Source organism: Gymnogyps californianus, chromosome 16, assembly GCF_018139145.2.
Source record: "Gymnogyps californianus isolate 813 chromosome 16, ASM1813914v2, whole genome shotgun sequence".
NCBI lineage: Eukaryota > Metazoa > Chordata > Aves > Accipitriformes > Cathartidae > Gymnogyps > Gymnogyps californianus.
This window is the reverse complement of record NC_059486.1, coordinates 4,969,351-4,989,028: the sequence shown is the minus strand read 5'-3', so window position 1 is coordinate 4,989,028 and position 19,678 is coordinate 4,969,351. Positions and strand designations below refer to the sequence as shown.

The following is a 19,678-nucleotide window of genomic DNA, read 5'->3' as shown; positions in this document are numbered from 1 at the left end:
TGCATGACACTGTTCTAGATCCAGAGCTGCAGACAGAAAGTCCTGAACGCTTAAAGGACAAAGCCCCACCACTGAACTTTGAGCATTTCATTATCATGCTGGACATAAGCAGCAGTATTTCCTTTTGGCAATTACTCTCCTTTACTCCCTGATTCTGTATTGCTGTCTGGAGTTACAACAAAACATCAGGTCACTTCATTTTCTGCATTTTTACTTATTTACATGTATGAAATTTAACAAGTGTGTGTCACATTTTATCTTACATATTCACACAATCAGGTACACCTCAAAAGGGAAAGAGGCAGGCTGCTGTCAGGCACATCACATGCAAACAGCACCAATCATTTCCAACGACGGTAAGCTGCTACCATCACACTCTCACTCTGCTGAATCTAACTGCCCTTGGAAACCATTTGCACTCTCCCTCCTTTACCTCTGCTCTAACTGAAGTTTTGGCAATCAAGAACTGCAGCTACTTGAAACCAAGCTGAGGTCAGGTGATAGATATTGGCAAGCCAAGAGCTCAGATTCTTTTTCCAAGGGCTTAATCAAACTCTGTTGAATATCAACAGCAATATTGATCAGGTCCTCTTGGAGCCTCAAGATGAATCCAACAGAGAGGCTCTTTTCCAGTCATCCTTCACCTCTACTTCCTTGCCACAAGGTAAAGCTTCTAGCTGTCTCCCTAAGAGATACAACCCTATTTCATGGAGCACTAGCATGCATCTTATCTAGACAATCAGTCCAGAACAAAACAAGCCGACTATCTTTGTTCCAGCAAAAGTCTGTAAAGTCTCTCAGCAACCGATCAGCAAACTTCTCATCCCCAGTGGCACTGGACCGCCACGTTTTCGTCAGCATGGTGTTGTAGGCCCAATTGTAGCCAATGCGCTCTTCACAAAACATATTCTGGTTGGTGGAGCTAGTGGAGTTGCGCCGGCGTCGCTGCTGCCCACATGAAAATTTCCGCTTGGAATATGGTAGCTGCAAAAACACTGTCCCTGGAGGAAACAGACAGGACTTTAGTCTTAGGCAGACCTAAGTCCCTACAACTGGTAGCTGACTCATTAAATTCTGAAAAGAAAACTGGACTGAGTTTCATTTAATTGCCTTTTAGCAAGATAAAATGGGATATGCTTTTCCTCCTTCGCTTTTACATGCTACTTCTTCCTGCAAATTGCAACACTGGGAGAGAGCACACTTAGTCTTGCCTTTCTCTCAGTAGAAGGGAATGAAGCAAAGCTGTAGGCTCTGATCCATCTCTCTAACTTTACATCAATTTCCATTCTCTTCTGCAATTTTCCAAAAGCTCTCTTCTTGTCATTGTCTTCATGTCTCAGCAACCCCTCTGAACATACTAAGTCATTTTACTATAATATGCCATGCATGTAGCTTCGTCAGAAGTGCTGATAGATCACCAACACTTATGAAGAATAATAACGAGAGCAAGTGGAACCCAAATGCTTTATCTATCTCCCACACAGTGCGTATGGGTAGAGATGCATCTATAACTGAGCTCAAGCATGAGAACAGAGCACTGACTTGTCCCAACACCTTTCCCTCCTTCTAGCTTCTAGATACATATTTATTTACACTGCACTTGGAATAAGCTCTGCCTTTTTTTTTTTATTTATTTATTTCTCCTTCATCTGGAAAGAAGAGTTTCAGAGACACTATAAAGCAAGATTTCAAACCAATGCCATTGATTAACAGCAACACTTTGTGCTTTTCATACTGCCTCTCCAGTTTTCTGGTTTGTGTTGGCTGATACACCTGTCATCTGACTAGGGATAGAATGAGGACCAACATCACTGACACAAAACACAAACTGCATGTAAAATGGTTCTTTTGTTTATAATAGCCTCCTCCTTGCCCCAGTGCCTGCCAAATATTGCTCACCTGTGACATGGATATACTGGGGCTTGTTCTCAGCTGGGAAGTTGAACGCAGAGGCTGAGTATTTATCTTGCACAAATCCAAATCTGGAGAAACAAACACCAGGGGAATTTAAAAAAAAAAAAAAAAAAAAGGATAAAGAGAGCCACTCCAGCTAGGATTCCTTCAGCCCAAGGCAGGGGCACCAGGGAAAGTCTTCCACTATCACAAAGGCTTCCTTTTCTTATGGCCTGAAGGCAAGGGGAAAAGGGATGAAGAGAGCTGAGCTTCTCCAAATATTCTCTGCCCCTGCTAGGCACAGTGTGAAAGTTTGTAACTCCACACTGATCTCTGACCTAACTTGTGCCGGAAACAAGAGCACCAGTAGCTCAGTTTGCAAGGGCACTGAGCAGTCTCTGACAAAATGGGGCAGCTGCACACAAATAAGGGAAGAGTGATAGTCAAGACAGACATTCCTTGGGTATGTTTCAAGCTGTAACATCATTTTGTTCATGCTGGGCAATATTCCATGCAGAACTTCAAGCAGCTCACCTGACAGTTCTTTGCTATTTGTAGAATACTTGTTCCTCTCCTGCTTTCTAAGCTAATGAAAGCTTATTTCCAAGCTAAAGTCCATTACAAAAGGCAGTCTCTCTGTCATGAAAAAGACCTTGGCAGCAACACCATGAAACAAACCAGCAGCTCAAGCACACAAAGGGGTAAGGCTAGATAGTATTCAAAGTTTCCAACAATTCCTTCTTAAACTGGGCCTAACCTCCTATGTACAGCTCATATCCCAACCTCCTGCCTATTGTCAATCATTGGTTGTCATCCAGTTCAAGACTGTTAAGTACACATGAAGGAAATAACTGTCCCTTCTCAGAAAGGAATCTATTTACAGCCTATCTGCTTCTAACTTAGAATAACAGGGCACCTTCCAAAGGCAATGCCCTCCCTAGGAGGAGAGTATGGTTTGCTAATGAGTGACAGGCTGAAACACTATCTACCTGCCCCTTCCACCCACAGAACCACCTCCAGGCATTCTAGTTATATTTCAGTCTAATAATCTGCAAGCAGACTTCAGAGAGGCAGATGGCACAGAACCCACACGACTCGGGAGTGACTGTTCAGCATAGGTCTTCATCCTACATTATCCAGGGACATATGAACCTTTCAGTCATTCTGCTCTGTGCATACCTGTGTGCTATTGCTTCCTGGAGGAGATGCATACGGTCCCAGTATGTTTCTGGTTCGAAGCCTGAAACAAACAAAAAGGTAACAATTACCTAGTAAAGCCACTTTATTTCCTTCTTTTTCAAGACTTCAGTTTTCCTCAGAAGACCTCTGTGCACTTTGTTTTTTCTAGCCATTTCTTTCAGTCATATTTTTTTCTGTCAGCTGTCCCTTGAATGCCATCTTATTAGAGACATGTCTTGTATGCTCCAGTAGCAGATTCATCCCTGAATTTAGCTTTTGTGTCTCTTGAGATGAAGGAGAGGAACATAGTAGGGTGTGTGGGAGGGGGCAAGGAAGGAATGTGGGCTGCTGTGCATCACCAGAGTGCTCTGAAAATACTTAGTTCAAAGTCAGTGGAGCTATGGTGACGTCACAGCATATGGATTTGTCACTGATCATTTTACATTTACACCTGGACACTGGGTCAAGGGTTAATGAAAATAAAGAAAACTATCATCTTCACTATTTTAAAACAGAGCCTTTTGCTAATTGTCCCTTCTCACAATGCAATTTTGCCTCTCTCTGCATGGGGACAGAGTTCTCTGATCTTTGAGCTTCCACCTGAGACTTCCACAACAGCATCACTCAAAAGGGTGAGGTCACATTGCAGAAAAGGAGATTGCAGTTTCTAGCTGTTAATCTCATGTGCAAACACTCTTACCGTGAACGTAACCATGGCAACAACAAAAAAGAGGATGGCAGTTGTGAAAGCCTAATCTCACTGAGGGGGAGAATAAACAAATGCAGGATACAAATGCAGAGCAGCTGTGGGCAGGGTCTACCAGCAAAACAGACTCTTACAGTATAACATCATGTCAAACAGAATAACTACTTGATATAGGCTCTATAAGGGTATGCAACATTATGGCAACAAAGATCACTGGAGAGACAACCTTTCCTGTGCCTTGGTACTTCTTGCTGCCAACTTCATACACTGTTGCATGCTGATTAGCCTGCCAGCACAGCTTCCTCCGAGCACCACCTTCCTGAGGGTGGCTGCTGAAATGTAAAAACAGGCCCTTCATCCAGCTAATGCATGTCTGGTAAATGAGGTTCTTCATGTCAGCTACATGCCAGAAGGGACCTGCTTGCAGAAAAGTATACCAAGGGGTAAAACAAAGAACACTTCTTACCATCAAACAAATGCTCACTACCCTCCTTCAACAAGCAGCTAACATTGAGTGGGATAAACAACTGAGCTCGAAGTGGGTCTCCGTATAAGTAACTGGGCAAAGCAAATGGGCCTTCCAAGACTGGAACTAGCAAGAAACCACAGGATGTGGCTTTCCGATGCCAACCCTGAACCTGAAAAAAGATTCAAACAATGAGTCATACGATGTATGTCAACCTGAAGAAGGGCACTTATGTGCATAGGAGTAACTCATTCCTCAAGAATAGATCAGACATGCTCAATTCTCCACAGGCTCAGCTTGCTTTGCATGGCAAGCACACAAGCGTCCTTGTAAGCAAAGCAGTACAAACACAAGACATCAGGCTTTCCTTTTTGAAGTGCCGCATCAATCAGAAAGCACTTTAAAATAGGACATTTTTCAGGAGCTGATTCAGCCTACTTATCATCAGTGGCTAAGCACTGCTGCTTTACTGGAACAGTGCAATAGATTTTAAATAAAAGCAAAAACAATCGCCTAGTGCTATCTGGCTGGGTGGGGTAGAACCTGGTGTTAAATAATTTGAGTTTTACAGAAGCTACAAAAGGGAAAACAAAAAAAAAATCTAAAAATTAAGAAGTGACACAAACCACTTGCATTTTCAATTCAAAATGTTTTCAGCAAGTTAAAAAAAAAAAGCTAAAAGGCATTGCTGAACAGGAAGAACACATTGCCTGGAAAAGCCCTGTCATGAAAGCAATTCCACAGAGATTTAAAGTTTTCAGGCTTGGGGATAGAAAGCATGCAATGCGAAATAGATTCTTTTCCAAAGACCCAGCTCAGGGCTTAAGATTTGCCTAAGGGGGACTTAAATTTATCACCTTGACCTGTACTGATCTCTGCATACTGTGCATGAAACCCACTAAAAGCAGAACATTATCCTGCAGACAGAATGACTATAGATAGCATGATAAATGATGACCAGATGCAGCAATGCCAACAACCACTAGTACAATTACTTATGGAAATAAGGGCAGATCCAGCTCACTGTCTCACTCCTAATACTTCCCATGACAATGTCCCAAGTAGTCTAAGGGATACAGAGGCCAGACGGGCATTGCTGCGGCTACCCAGAACACAAGGACTCTTACCATCTCAAAAAGAACAGCTGCAGTCACTGCCATCCAGTGTAACTTGATTTCAAAGGCAGCATTCAGGGAGAAATTGCCATGGTAATAACAACTGCACCACTCCAAACGGTCAGTGCGGTTATTCACATCCACATCAAGCGTCACTGTCCGCTGCTCAGGCACTGTGGCAGCTACGCAGCCAAGGAATAGGGGTATATTTAAAAGATGCATTAAAGAGAGAGTGGGAGACAGGATGACGAGAACAGAAGAAACAAGACAAGCTATTTGAAATTAATTTGTCCTCCCACTCCTCCCCAAATATTTTTGGGCTAGCAGAATAATCCCAGAATGCTACTCATCCAGATCACAGGACAAAAAACCTGAAGTATTACTCATATCAGGGGTCTCCTCAAGCAGTCAAAAGACATTTCAGCTGCAATAGAGACAGACCCAAGAGTCAAGCAGCTAATCAGTACATGACTAGTGCCATAATTAAATATGGCTAGACAACATCAGCTCCTTCATACCCAAGACATTCCAAATTGGTTTTAGTATTTCTATATGCCCCCACCAGAAATCACAACAGGGTGCTGTTACACAGGGCAGGAGCATTCCAGGACTTTCCACAGCTAAAGGAGATTAGAAGTTAAACTTCTTGTTTCTTTAACCTCATATCAATATCCCACATTACCGCATTGCTAAAACTAACTGCATATCCAACACTTTTTGTAAAAGCATGAAAAGTCAGCCAAGACTCATGCAGCAGCGTTATGATCACTGCAATACCTTCTACTGCTTTGCAGTAAGTGCTGGGATAGTGCCCAAGATCCAGCTCCCTTTGTGCCCTACATCCCAGCATCCCGGTGAAAGAAAGTCTCAGGTATCAGGCAAGAAAGGAAGAGAAGCACAGAAAGTGGAAGTGACCTGGCTGGTGTCATACAGCAGACCGCAAGGCCCAGGATAGAACCCAGATCTCCTGACTTTGAGACCAAAGTCCTGCTATGAACCACATTGTCACTTCCAACTTTTCTTTACGCAAACACATAATTTAACATTTCTATAATGTTAAAAACTGACACAAAACAAAGGGCTGCAATACTACTATTGAAAAACCTTTGCCCTTTTTTTTATTGCATGCATGAAGGATGGATGTTGTTATTTCTTGCTTAAGTAGAGGAAGATGTGCACCCTTTTATATGGTCAGCTTTTAAATGACCTTATAATTTAATGGCTTAATGGCATTTAAAAAATAGTTGAAGTTCTTCCTCAAGGTAGATGGAAAGTTCCCACCTTTACTTCTACTGCAAGTTAGCTGGAGACAGTTTTCAAGGTTATAAGAAAATCCTTTATATTGCTATTACTGCAGCTTAGGAACAGGGGAGAGAAAAAAAAAGAAAAACCCAATAAAAATGGAAGAACATCACCCAGTTTTGTTTTGTAAATAAGATCCATTTTTGTCTCTGGGAAATGTATCATCTGCAATTTCTGAGTTGGTCTGGTATTGTCAGACAGACCAACATCTTGTAATTTTCTTTTTCTTGCTCCTTTTCAGTGGAATATCACTGTGAATGCAATGCTTGTGGTTAGAAGGTTACAGTGCCAGTTTTGTAACGAAGTATGTTGGAAAACAACATCCCAAAAGCTGTAAAGCGAAAGCAGCTCAGTCAGGTAGATGTTGATCATTAGCTAAGAGGTCAATGATAACACCACAGTCCAGTGTGCCCAAACTAGCACACTGCGAAGAATGAGCTCCCTGCTCCCTTAGACTGTTCCTTTTCCCAGATAACGCAGACTCCCCATTAGGGCTGGAGCTTCTCTCTCCACCTTGCCTGCAGCTGTAATTCACAGGTAAAGCAACAGGAACACAGTCCAACCAGGTGAGCTAATCAAAAGGACCTTAAAAACTGATGAGAAATATTCGTGTCTCTGAATTCAGAAGCTTCAGATTAAAACCAACTTAATTTTAATAGAATAAACTCTGGCTTCCATAGATCTGATTTTAAGAGGACTCACCTGCTTCCCAATTGTCTTGTACCATTGAGTATTTAACTAATGATTTATTGAGTAAATCGGAGAGGAGCAGGCAGGTTATTCTCCAGTCACAGACTACACTACATACATGACTACAATTGCTAGTGCATGCATTGCTATAAATCAAAAGGGACAAGATTAGGTATATCACAGGTCAGACTTCCACTGGGAATGGAAAGGGGACAATCACTGGGCAAGTGATAGGGGAATTGGTAGGGATAAAGATTTTAGATACATGGAGCTTGTTCCAGAGCTCCCAACGATTGCATGCAATTTTATGTCACAGCCTGACATTTAGGGAAGGTGGGGAGGGGAAGAAATAAAAACCACAACCAAATCAAAGCCAAGAGAGGAACAAATGAAGTCACGTGGACCAGAGGTCATCTGGGTTTAGTAAAGCTCCTTGCCTCAGATGAACTGGTAAAGGTTTTTTTTGAATACTGTTTAGAAGAGGGACAGCACAGAAACATCAATTAAACCAGTTCCTTTGTAAGAAAAAAGTTCCACACTGTATTTTCCTCCAAGAAACTATTATTCCTGGAATAACCAGACTGCATGTGAGCAATCTGGAGGCATTTTTCATTCATCCAAGGACTGCAAATAAGTTAAATAGCAGAATGGACATAATTCCAACTGAAATGAAAAAGGAGGGCTACACAGGTGTGTAACTACCTCACATGCTGAGGGAATACACTCTTTCCTGGCTGGTGTTAAAGAAAAGGTGAGAGGGGCACTAAAGCACCCTTCTTTCTTTGCCCATTTCCCCAGGTGCAAGCTTACTGAGTCTCAGTCTTCTCATCTCACAAAAGAGGACAGACATAAAAAGTGAAGTGGTTTTCTTGGGCTAAATAGCGAGTAAGAGATCAAAGCAGGAACAGGATCTGGCCTAAGCGCCTCCAGCCTTCACAATACTTTCATGCCAGCCTACGTTCAGGCTTCAGCTCTGGCCAGTCATTGAGCTAATGAGGTTGGATACTAGCCAAGACAACAGATTTATCATGTGACAGGGAAAAATATCCTGCATATGTTGGCTTCAGGGAATTAACCATTAGTTCAGACTTCCTGTCCTTAACACTTTCCCATTTCTGATGCTGTTCCTCTTCTAACAAGGCTTTCAGAAATACACAAGGATTACTGTAACTTCAGGTTTAAGAGATACTCCACCAGCAGTAAGTCACTTCTCTTCAGAAGGTCAAATATACAAAACAAGAGAACAGCAGAATTTTCTTTTTATCCTTAATTGATAGGCCTTTAAAAGATGCATCTAAATAAATCTGAAGTCGCAGTTCCATAGCAATGATTTTTCTCGTAATTTTAAACAGGGAAAGAGGAACAAAAGCAAGTGACTCAGGCTGGCCTGGAAATGCAACAAAAAGCTGACAAAGCAACACAGTCAATCATGCAGCCAGTATGTTTCACAGGCTGTTAGTGGCAGTGTTATACTTCACACATTACAGAACTTTAGATATTATAATGGTATCTTGCCCAGCAGCAAGATCTTCCATATGCAAACCCTACTGCTTCCACACTGCAGGGATCATTTGTAGCTGAGCTTCCCAGACTTTTATATAAGGAGTCTGGCTATACACGGTTCAGATTAGCCGAGAAGCCTCCAGCACGTCACAGAAAACTTCTAACACATCTGGATTTCACTGTGGCTTTTGCCATTAAGAAGCAATTAGACATGTCATTTTAAGTACAGTTTGGTTGGTCTGCTGTTCGCACAACTTAGCCCTCCATGCTCGTCACAGGTTGTGAAGAGTCTCTCTGGATCTGCAAGGAGACAAAGTCAGTATTTTCCTCCTTGAATTCTAGAGGATGGCATGGGGGGCAGGTTCAGGAATAAGGAATATTTAAAAAATACTTTTTACTGTATTCCAGTACTCAGAAGCAAAAATTGCCTGCTCAGCCAGTGAAACACACCTCCAGCATATGAGAACAAGGCCACATGCAAGACACATGTAAGGCCAGCATGAAATTTGCAGCTTTATTGCTGGTCCACGTGAGATCATACCCTTGGCTGGCTGCTCTTCCCCTTTCAAACTATCCCCTTGAACTTCCCCAGCTGTCACCTGTGCTGTGCATCTACCTAATAGTGCAGCTGCCTGGCTCCGTCCTCCGAAACTGCGGCTAAAGGAACTGTGCCTACTTGCATAGGACGCTGGGCGGCTGGGCAGCCAGGGCAGGAAAAACGCTGGGATTTCCGAGTGCAGGAGCTCTTCTGCCACAAACGCCACCTCAAACCATTTCCTCTGGAAGGCGGAGAAGTCATCCATGGCAGCTGTGTGCCACATGGCAGGCTGCTGCATGCCCACTGAACAAAAAGCAAGGGGAAGGACAGACTGCAGTTAGAAACAAGTGTTCAAGATTAAGAAAGAGATGTAGTTCTTTCTGAAAAAGAGGAAGGAAAAAGAATTAGGTTATGTTGTCTGCAATTACTTTTTTTTTTTGTTAACCCAAAAAGGCTGAATTTCTTTGACTCTCTTTAGAGCAGTGTTTTTGGTTGCTCCCAAAATGCATTTCTGCTGCAGCACCCATAAGAATCAAGTACAGCTAGTGATTATGCAAAGGGATAATGAGGAAAGTCTTGTAATAACACAATGCTGACCTCGGTCTGGTTCTTTGTCCACAACAATCTTGTAAAAATAAAAGCCATAAATAAAGGTTCGTAAAGCTTCTCCAGATGCATGGACAATAAGCTGCTCTTCTAGCATTTTCTGAACAAAAAAAAGAGAACAGAGCAAACACGATAAAAAAGGGGAAGTCACTCTTCCAGTTACATAAAAAGGTTGCTAGAGAACATTAGGAAATAATTTTCTTTTTCTTGACATCTTTTTGTCCAGATATGTGCCCAACGAGAATATCAGCAATGTTAGCTCTTGATATTCAGTAAATGTAGCAAGTCCTTATCTCCCTGAGAAATTGTGTTTGACCTTTCCGCAGATGTCTGCCTTCCTCCCTTACCCTGCTCTGGTTTTATAGATGGATTTATAGGAAGGTAAGAGGTTGGAAACATTCTAGGTTCTCTGTTAATTGATACAGGATCTCAGCAGAGGAATGAACTCCAAAACATTTCCAACCTTCTGCCCCTGACACAGTTCAATAGGGAAGAAAAAAATTCATGAACACAAGCAGTGTATCTTGCATAAAGTGTGTATACTTCAGCATCCATAAAAGAGAGGTCATATGCTGGTTTTATTACTACTTCATTAACTAACTATCAGAAGAAAAATCAAAACTAAAGCCAAAACCAAATCACACTGTAGTGCCTCATAATTCTAACACAATGGAGAGTTCTTGGTAACTACCAGCTAATTGGAGGTTATACACAGAACTGTCATCATATGTAAGTGGAAAAAATAATATATATTACTACTGAAGAATACGTTGCTGTTTTGTGATAGGGAATCCAAAAAATGTCATCATTACCTCATATTCTGTTGAACACTGTTTTCAATACCTATCAATAAGAGGATTTTATTAACAAACAGAAATTATTGCTATGCTTTCCTCTACAATTCTACTTTCTTCACAGAGTGAGGTATTTCTGGCCCTCCATATACCCCTTGATAGTTTTCTTACCTGCATTATGTCAATCGCCATGGCTTGGGTTTGCACACCTTCCACGTTATTCACCAGCCAGTGTACAACTTCTGCACTGATGAAACAGTACGGAGAGAGGCCCTTCTGTTCAGAGAGCAGCTGGATCCCTGTGCTAAATCACAGCAAGTTACACATGTTAACATGGACTGATTGATAGTTCTGTTAAGTTAAAGACAAAAATCACTGCTGGGAAAAAAAAAAGGGGGATAAAGATCCAGGACAAGAAACGCACAATGCCCCCAGAGTGACATATCATTAGCTTCTGATAACAAGATGAAGAGCTGACATTGACAGCACTTTAGTGTCTTACTGAGAATTCTTGCTTTGACAAGATTCTGGGACTCTAATAATTGAAGTCTCTGCAGCAATACTCGCACCTCAATTTCAATAAAATTCCTTGTTGGAGAGATTGGAACTGAATAACAAAAGGAAGCTTAAGACTCTTCCACAGCTGACATGGGGCTCTCCTTTGAGTGACTCCATGCCTCATGTCCTCTTACAAAAGATCTAGACAGATGTTAAGCATATTTATATTAAAAACTTACGTGGGGTGTTTCATGGCTTCGAGAATCTCTATCAAGGTGGAGGAGGAAGTCAGAGTGCTTGCTGAACACTGCTGAGAGCTGGGAAGTAAACAGAAGCATGTTCAAAAATCAAGGAAGCTGCCAGATTTGTTCAAATATGTACATTTAAGAAAAATGCTCTCTCTTCTCTTCCCAGCAATGACTTTGCCACATTTATTTCCTTTTTCGTCTCAAGAAGGACAACTAAAAGCATCAGACCTGTATTTTCCCCCTGAGGTCATCACGTCATTGCTATATTGACCCAATGCACACTGTATTACATACAGACATACTCAGGAGCAATTGAGAGCAAATATTTTGAGGTTGGCTTTTTTTTTTTACTGTAATGTACAACCACAGGAAACATGTGCTAATATAGTTTATTTTTAATGTTGCTTCCTCGCCGGTGTCTCGCCTCCAGGTTAGAACCTCTTGGATTTCATCAACCTACTCGATCCAATTAGACCTGCAGGGCCCTCCTTTGCTAAAACAGACAGAAGACAGATGTCAATTCAAAGCCTGGTTTTCTGCTAACAGATTTCAGAAATGGAATTTCTTCGTTCTTCATTTCTTGAAGAATGAAGCTCTTTTTGTGGGTGGGGAAATCAGGCCTTGTATTCATTTGATTCTGGAAAACTGGGTTGCAAGGCTTATTTTACTACCACTCTTTCTGCATGTGGAAATGCTGCAGTAAGGTCTTGTGACAAGTGCCTTCTAGTGCTGACAGACACAGCACATCTTGTTCTCAGGTTCCTGTTTAAGTGCCCATTCCTTGACACCAGAAAGGGGAATGTAACTGAAGAGAACTGCAGGATAGCACTGCTGTGCTTTTCTTACCTGCCCTCTGCAGCACCAGCTGTAGTATATCCTTGGTCTGCAACATTCTGGGAATTTCCCAAGGTCTGCGCATTGCCCCTATCAGGTAACTGCCCCGTGTTTATCAGTATGTTGCCATCTGAGGTTGCAGGAACTGATTGATCTATAGAGACCTGCAAGGAGTAAACACAGCAACATCTTTATGAAATTTATGATGTCATCCATTTCCCATTTTCTCCCCTCCCCGCATCATCTGTACCTTACCTCAAGTTCGTTAACAACAAGCAATACTATAAGGCAAGCACAAGCATATGCAGAAAGGATAAATACAGTCTTACTTTTGTTGTCGCTACATAGCTACTGACAAACACAAAATTCAGACCCCAGTAAAGATGAGGATCACCATTCCAGCAACCTCAGTGTTGAGAACACTACTGGCAAACCAGCAACGCCAGTCCCAACCTGACATTTTCAACTTGAGTGAATAACTGTGATTACAAACATGCAATGGACAGAACAGGAAACGTAATCACTGGGGGAAAGTAGTAAGCAGTTCGAAAAAAAATAGTTTCAACTAACTCTCAGACAAAAATATGCAATGTATCACACTGAATTCAAGTTTCATAATGCACAAAATCAGTTCATCTTCCTTCCTTTCTTAGCGTAGTATCAGGAGGCTGGTTGGCACCCACCCACACCTATGTCACCAAGACAACAAGAACACTTTCCTCCTGCAGGAACACTTGCACTATTCCAACGGTAGACTGAATAGTTCACAAAATTAACATAAAATCATTTCAAAAAGAACATGAAAGCTGAAAGATTCAGCAAAGTACAGGCTGTAATTGCCATCTGTCATTAACACGTATGGTTTAGGAAAGGCATATTATATAAAAGCTAGAGAGGTGGGGGAGAGGAACACGAACAGCAGAGTAACTCAGTAACTCAAGCTGGTGTAAATATGAGGGCTGATCTGCCACGATGAATCCACAGCACATGCAAAGCTAAAAAATCACAAAGCTGGTAGTTTGACTTAGGTCTGATAGCCAGACCAGAGTCCTTTATTTATGCCATTTCTTACATCCCAAAGATCTCTCACTCTGCAATGGCAGATGTCCCTTTTTGGGCAGCCAAAAACGGCAGATGCTCCAACGTGGAATCTACAGTCCCCACAGCCAGCTAAATCCACTCTCCCTCCTCAGAGCTCACTTCAACCAGCAGTATTTTCTATGGACACACTGTGTTATTGCTAACTCCTAACTGGTGTTAAGTGTACAAACAACTTCTGTCACGATGACTCTTTTAAACCAAGATGACACCAATATTTTCAGCCCTCAGTTGTTTAAGAACCCAAGGACACAATTTGACTTGGATCTCCCCAGAGCCACCTGTCAGTCAAATACCACAGAAGAAATTTAGCCAAGAACGAGATGAGTAAGCTGTTGCCATTTTGTTTAGCAAGGGAAGATGGAAAATGAGTACTTACTGAAACACAAAAAGAGAAGCTTCAGTAGTTGACAAGACAGTACTGCAAAGGACAGTAAGGCAGGGCACATGAACATCCAAAGCACATCACAAACATTGAATGGTGGAAGGAAATACTCGCATCCACCATCAGCCACTTTGTCCTGCTAATGCTGCACATCTCCCTCTCAACCAGCAGATCTGCAAACTAACACAGGTTCCCCACGTGGCAAGCTCAGGACAAGAAATGCTCTCCATCACCTCAGTCCAAAAGCCAGAGATGACAAGACCCCATTCAAAACTAACCTGTGAGTAGAAGGTTGAAGCTGTACGTGGGCTGCGAACAAAATCCATAAAGAAGGCCCCATCCTGAAGGCATCAGAGGAAGCAGGCCCATTAATGGCAACAGCGACAGGAACAAGGAGTTGAAGAAAAGCAAATACAAGGTTGTGCAAGTATGAAATGACCACAGAGAGGAAGTATGAGGAGAATGCAAATCCCAAACAGACCCAGAACGTCTGATGCAGCAGAATACAGAGCATCAGGAGTTACTCACACACACACCCTTGCTTTCTCTCTCTGTAACAAGACATTGTTCTTCCTTAGCATAGATGCTTTTCCAAAGTTTTGAAAACCAGACTGATCAGAAGCCAATCGAGACTACAGCCTTCCCTTCACACTTCACAGGAGAAAGACTTGAGCTCTAAAGTACGTAGGTTTCCATCCCAAATGCAAAGCTGAATAGTGATACAGAAACCTGTAGAACTGCATGTGTAATGACAAATATCCAAAGAAGGACAGCTTTTTTCCTAGTCTGTCAGTCATTCAAATGATAAAGAGGGAGAGGCAAAGCAGCTCCTTTCAGGAAGCACATTCTTCCTCTCAAATGGAGGTCTGGTATGGTGCAAAGAAAATGCAAGAAAAATTCATCACAAAGATCTTTCCAACATTGTGTTTAATACTTCATGCAAAATTAAACAGATACTGCCTGTGCTACATTCCCCACCTACTTGCAAACCCTGGATGAATTTATCCCCGGCTGCTATTCAAAGATGTGTCAGGATTCTCTTATCACATAAGACAATGCAGTGGAACTCAACCAGATTTTCATTCTCTGTTTGAAATTCTTTATTCTGTTCCCTAGGCAAAATAGTTTGTCTAGCCTGCAGTTAAGATGATGGTTACCCTGGTATGTACATATAAAACATTTTCTGGAAGGAATCAATGCCAGGGTTATCTGGCTGGCAATTTACGCAGTGCAGAAGCAGAGCCAAGCACCCTGTATCCATAAGGGCAAAAACTTCCCAAACAGATTACGCATCAAGCTAACTCACTGTGTTAAAGTCATACTTTACTGCCCAGTAACTGGCTGAAGTGACTTGTCAATTCTACTCTGAAACAGAGTGAAGGTGGAGCCAGTGGCTCAGTTTTGGTTTGGAATAACTCCAGCACTGAATAGCATCCTAGAAAAGCACTTGCTCCCTTGGCTGCTGACAGAGCACACAGCTGTGACAATTTGTCAGTACTTTGGCTGCAAGTCTCCAACAGCCAATAGACATACCCATGCTGGTGAGCCCTAAAAGGGTTGTGTTGTCCTGGAAACACGAGGCACACACTTGCTGATGTTTCCAAGCAAGCACAAAGTTGCCTGATAAGGCTACCTGTCCACCGGCGCCTTTCCAACAACTGTGTGAGCCATCAGTTTGGAGATTCCAATTGCTTCTCTCCCAGTCCCTATGTGTAAATATTTATAGGAGTGTTTACTACTGTAGTGTGAAAGGCTTTTGACTGATAATGCACTCTTCAGATTCTGCAGTTAGCCCTCCAGAGAGGCTTGTGAATATAGCTACTTTTAAAATTACACAAGATTGCATTTGCTTATTAGCATTTGCTGGTAGCACAAAGTCTGCTACTTTGTTTCCAACACACTAGTGTGCCATTGCTAAGGAAGCCAATTTTGCCTTTTTCCCTCTGCTGCGCAGAACAACCGGACACAACATTCTTCTGTCCTGTGTCCTATGTGGAATTTTCACCAGTTTTACTCTTAGAAAGAGATATTTACAACTTCTGTATTAAGAGGGAAGTTTGATGAAGTTCATTTTCCAAAATGAGAGGAGAATGCAAAGCCTGAATTATGATCTGGAAGTTTGCAAACACGCCTCAAGCCAATTTCTGTACCTACTTTTTCCAGGCCTAGCATGACCTGCTACAGAATCTCATCCGTGTTTTGGAAACACTCTCATTCTACAAATAGGTGTCTATTACTAAGATGATTGCAATTAGTGTATCACTTCAACTTGCAACATCCAGGTCTCCAGAATAACACAACACTTGTCCCTGGTGGTGGCAGAAAAGGGTGGATGTCGAAACAGCAGACGCTAAGCGAAAAATACTGAAAGAGATGGTTAAGTTGATAGTGGGGAATCTGAGAACTTTTTCTTTGCAATACTTCAACTGTTGAACCCAAAGATAGGTCACACTTCAGTGTTGTATCTTCGTTCAGTTTCTTGTTACTTCTGCTGAAAGACCTTCATGCCAGAATACAGAAAAATAATCAAATATTTCTGGTTGGACTTGCAGGTGGAGTTTCTGCTCTCTTGGCACTCACAGGACAGTTGACAAGGCGGCTGAGGGATAGCACAGTCTTTTCTTTAAGTGTCTGAAGAGAGTTCCAGGAAGACAGTTTTCTCCAGCCTGGAGTCCAGCCAGTAAAGGAATGACATCTAAATCACTACTCCAGAACACATCCTCTCCTCTAAGCTGATGCAAGTGACTAGAGTTCCTGTTGTTAAAATTCCACTGAAGCTTCACACAGTCACGGTCTAGAGCTTGATTTGGTCTTAAAGACAGCCTTCATATAGATGCAGACAGCACTATACTACTAAATCTAAAAATCAAACCCTGAAGTGAAATGTGCTACCGGAAAAGGAAATGAACTAATTAACAAATACCACTTAAATTAGCAAAACACACTGAGACAGCATCCCAAGGATTCCATCTCATTGTCACAGTGTTAAAGAATTGAAGGACGGTTGTGCCCCAACCTCCTCTTATGCCCTTGCACACAAAGGCTTAAGGGCATCCCCAGTACACAACCAGTCCTTGCTGGATTAGAGAGTAAGATGTCGTATGATGTAGCCATGTGCTTAGAGAAATCATCTTCTATTATTTGAAAAATTCTTATGTAAAAACAGTAGCTAAAGAAAGACCAGAAAGCCTTTACCTTACGAGGGCTGTCCATATAGGTGGGTGTGATAGCAATGCTCCCACTCTCCGAAGGCTGCCCAGAGCTCTTCCCAGAAAGCATTGCTGCTTGCTGTTCCCCCAGTGTCCTAAAACAAAAGGAAGGAATCCAGAGTTTGCTCAAACATACTCTGTGTCAGCTTCCACCTGAAGGCAACTGTTGCAGAGGGGTACTACTGTATTTTCAGACATTTGCTTTCCCACACTCTGAAGCACTGAATCAATCCAACGTTCTATAAGTACTTTTTACCCCACATAAACAACATGGACCCTTGAACTTACTCAGTTCTATTATGCATATGTAATACTACCTTATCATTAAAAAAATATTAAAATCTCTTATGTATTTAACAGCAACAATGTTTTAAATTGTTTTTACAGCTTATCTGGTATTAGTACTCTGAGTTTCTTTGAACCATTCTAGATCAATACTGAAAAAGAACCTCAGAAGCTTCACAGGTATTTTAATAGATGTTATGAGTGCAAACAAGCTATTTTCTTCCGGCTATATTTGTTACCCAATGTTTATACTGAGACCACTCAACTGGTGTGGTGTACTTGTGTACACTTATGTCCCAGTTAAGCTCTTCTCGTGGATACAACTGCACTGGCAAATCACAAATAGATGACAAATCTGATGTGTAATGAACTGAGATGCTACTTAAAAAGAGGCTCCTTCTAAATTCCTGGACATTCACTTCTCTAGTCTCCATGTTCCTTTCTAGTTTTTGGTATTCATTCTATTAATGGAAACATAATACAAGGAAGCCACTGGAAAAGCCCAGTATTTCCCCAGCCCTGACACAAGGATACTGAAGAAGCAGAATCCCACATCCTTTTTTTTGAGGCAAAGTTCCCCAAATCTGCTTTAGCCAGCCCAGGTGGAACACGTAGTAGGGATGTTCTAGTGCTCTTCACACAGTCTAGTTGTAGAGACTCACTTCTGACTTGCTTCCATCTGCAGCAGAGCTGAGAGTGCTGAGGTTCCTTTCTTCCCAATGGGAGGCCCAGATTGCTCCAGAGAGTGGGTGGGAATTGGACCAGCAATCTGCAAGCCTTTCATGGCAGACCCTTTCTAACAAAAAAAAAAAAGAAAAGAAAAAAAAAAAGAAAAAAGAAAGCACAGACTTAATCAAGCTAGGCTTAACTAGCAAGCAAGAACACACCACCTCACATCAGCAGGGCTTTATTAGGTACACTTTAGAAAGGGAGTTAAACCATAGGTACACAAGAAATGGAACAGCCTAGTGTCTTGTGTGGATGCTACTCTCAAAATAAAATGGATGTTATTTTGGAAAAGGTGGATTTGCTCTGGAATAAGTTACCCCACTCAGTGTGTGAATTGGAAGAGAATTTGATACACACTAACCCGTTTCTCATCACCCTCTTGAAACTACTGCTCACCAGGAATTCACCCATATGGTTCTCTTTTCACAATCCTTTTCCTAAGTCTGCAGCACATAGCCAACCCAGCTAGAAGTTACCAGCTTAACTACACAGATTCCTTTTTATCAATTATCTGCATCACAAGGCGCAATAATGTGTCCAGGCTAACCATATCTACAGCACAAAGCAATGGACATTTGCAAAGAGGTGGCATCAGGCTTGTGTTAAGAGAAGACCAGCTGAGGAAAAAATAGAGCACCAACAGGCTAAGGCATGGCTACGCTGTGCAGAAGAGCTTGGCTTCTCATTGAGTGAGCTAACTGTTCTGACTCTGGTTCCAGCCACAGCAGCACAGGATACCCATTCCAGGTAAATTTAACTAGTTCAAGAATAGCAAGGTGTTAACAAGGCCATACTATCTGAAATCTGAAATAGTGTCAGTCAGCATTGTGCTTTATGTATGGATTACCCACACATACACACAGATATACTCCTCAACTTGCTTGGGATTGTCTCAGGGTCTCTCTGTTAATGCTTCATTAGATGGTTCAGATAAAACTCAAACTCAGCTTCTCACCCAACTAAAAGCTAACTCACTCGAATCATTCGATCAGATCGATGGCGTCGACGAATGCGGTTCAAACCCTCCACAAAGCGAATGAATCCGTCTAGGAGCTGCCACTCCTCCTCATCAGAACGGGGCTTGTCACCATACACATCACAGTGCACTTCTCCTTCCATAATGCGCTTTGTGGCACTGATGCAGGCAGGCAGAAGCAGGAAGCGAGTCCTCCAAAATTTCAGTGACTCAATAAGGCTGAAGGAACATGGAAGACAGGACAGAGTTCAGCACAGTTTCCTATGAAGGATTTTACACTAAGTAAAATACATATCTATCTGCTGTAAATTTCAGCGAGTATAGTGACAATCTCATTCTGCTATCCCTGAGTGAGAAAGAGTAGATATGCAAAGGAATGGTTAGCAATATGAATATCACTAGGAAGTGTTAAAACACTGATATACAGAAGAGAAAACAAGGCTGTCTTCAGAGTAATTGTATTATAGAGATATATTTTCTTTTCTGTAAAAGATAGGCTGCAAAGGCTTTTTCTCTAAAAATAAGCAAAGAAAAAGGAATTTTAAAAGTACACATTAGAGTAGGAGGCATTTTGATTGAGACCTGAAAAGAAACAAAGATAAAGAAAGACTGGTTTTGTTGAGA

General features: G+C 41.9%; 1 protein-coding gene across 7 annotated transcripts in view; it reads right to left on the bottom strand.

The window, feature by feature from the left end:
- Window positions 1-145: 145 nt before the first annotated feature.
- DEPDC5 (DEP domain containing 5, GATOR1 subcomplex subunit) overlaps window positions 146-19,678 on the bottom strand; it is a 49,224-nt gene continuing 29,691 nt past the window's right edge. For 2 of the 7 annotated variants that reach the window (XM_050907008.1, XM_050907009.1), the window contains exons 30-42: window positions 19,054-19,273; window positions 18,012-18,145; window positions 17,051-17,159; window positions 12,385-12,536; window positions 11,530-11,607; window positions 10,964-11,096; window positions 9,990-10,098; window positions 9,471-9,695; window positions 5,372-5,541; window positions 4,245-4,416; window positions 3,073-3,133; window positions 1,900-1,982; window positions 147-1,001 (exon numbers count right to left, since the gene is read on the bottom strand). In XM_050907008.1, the coding sequence (XP_050762965.1) occupies window positions 706-1,001; window positions 1,900-1,982; window positions 3,073-3,133; window positions 4,245-4,416; window positions 5,372-5,541; window positions 9,471-9,695; window positions 9,990-10,098; window positions 10,964-11,096; window positions 11,530-11,607; window positions 12,385-12,536; window positions 17,051-17,159; window positions 18,012-18,145; window positions 19,054-19,273 (1,942 nt within the window). In that variant the 3' untranslated portion in view covers window positions 147-705. Of the gene's footprint in view, window positions 1,002-1,899; window positions 1,983-3,072; window positions 3,134-4,244; window positions 4,417-5,371; window positions 5,542-6,351; window positions 6,913-8,908; window positions 9,155-9,470; window positions 9,696-9,989; window positions 10,099-10,963; window positions 11,097-11,529; window positions 11,608-12,384; window positions 12,537-14,133; window positions 14,197-17,050; window positions 17,160-18,011; window positions 18,146-19,053; window positions 19,274-19,678 lie in introns of those variants that run through there. The other 5 variants (XM_050907007.1, XM_050907011.1, XM_050907010.1 and 2 more) reach the window with 5 other exon arrangements.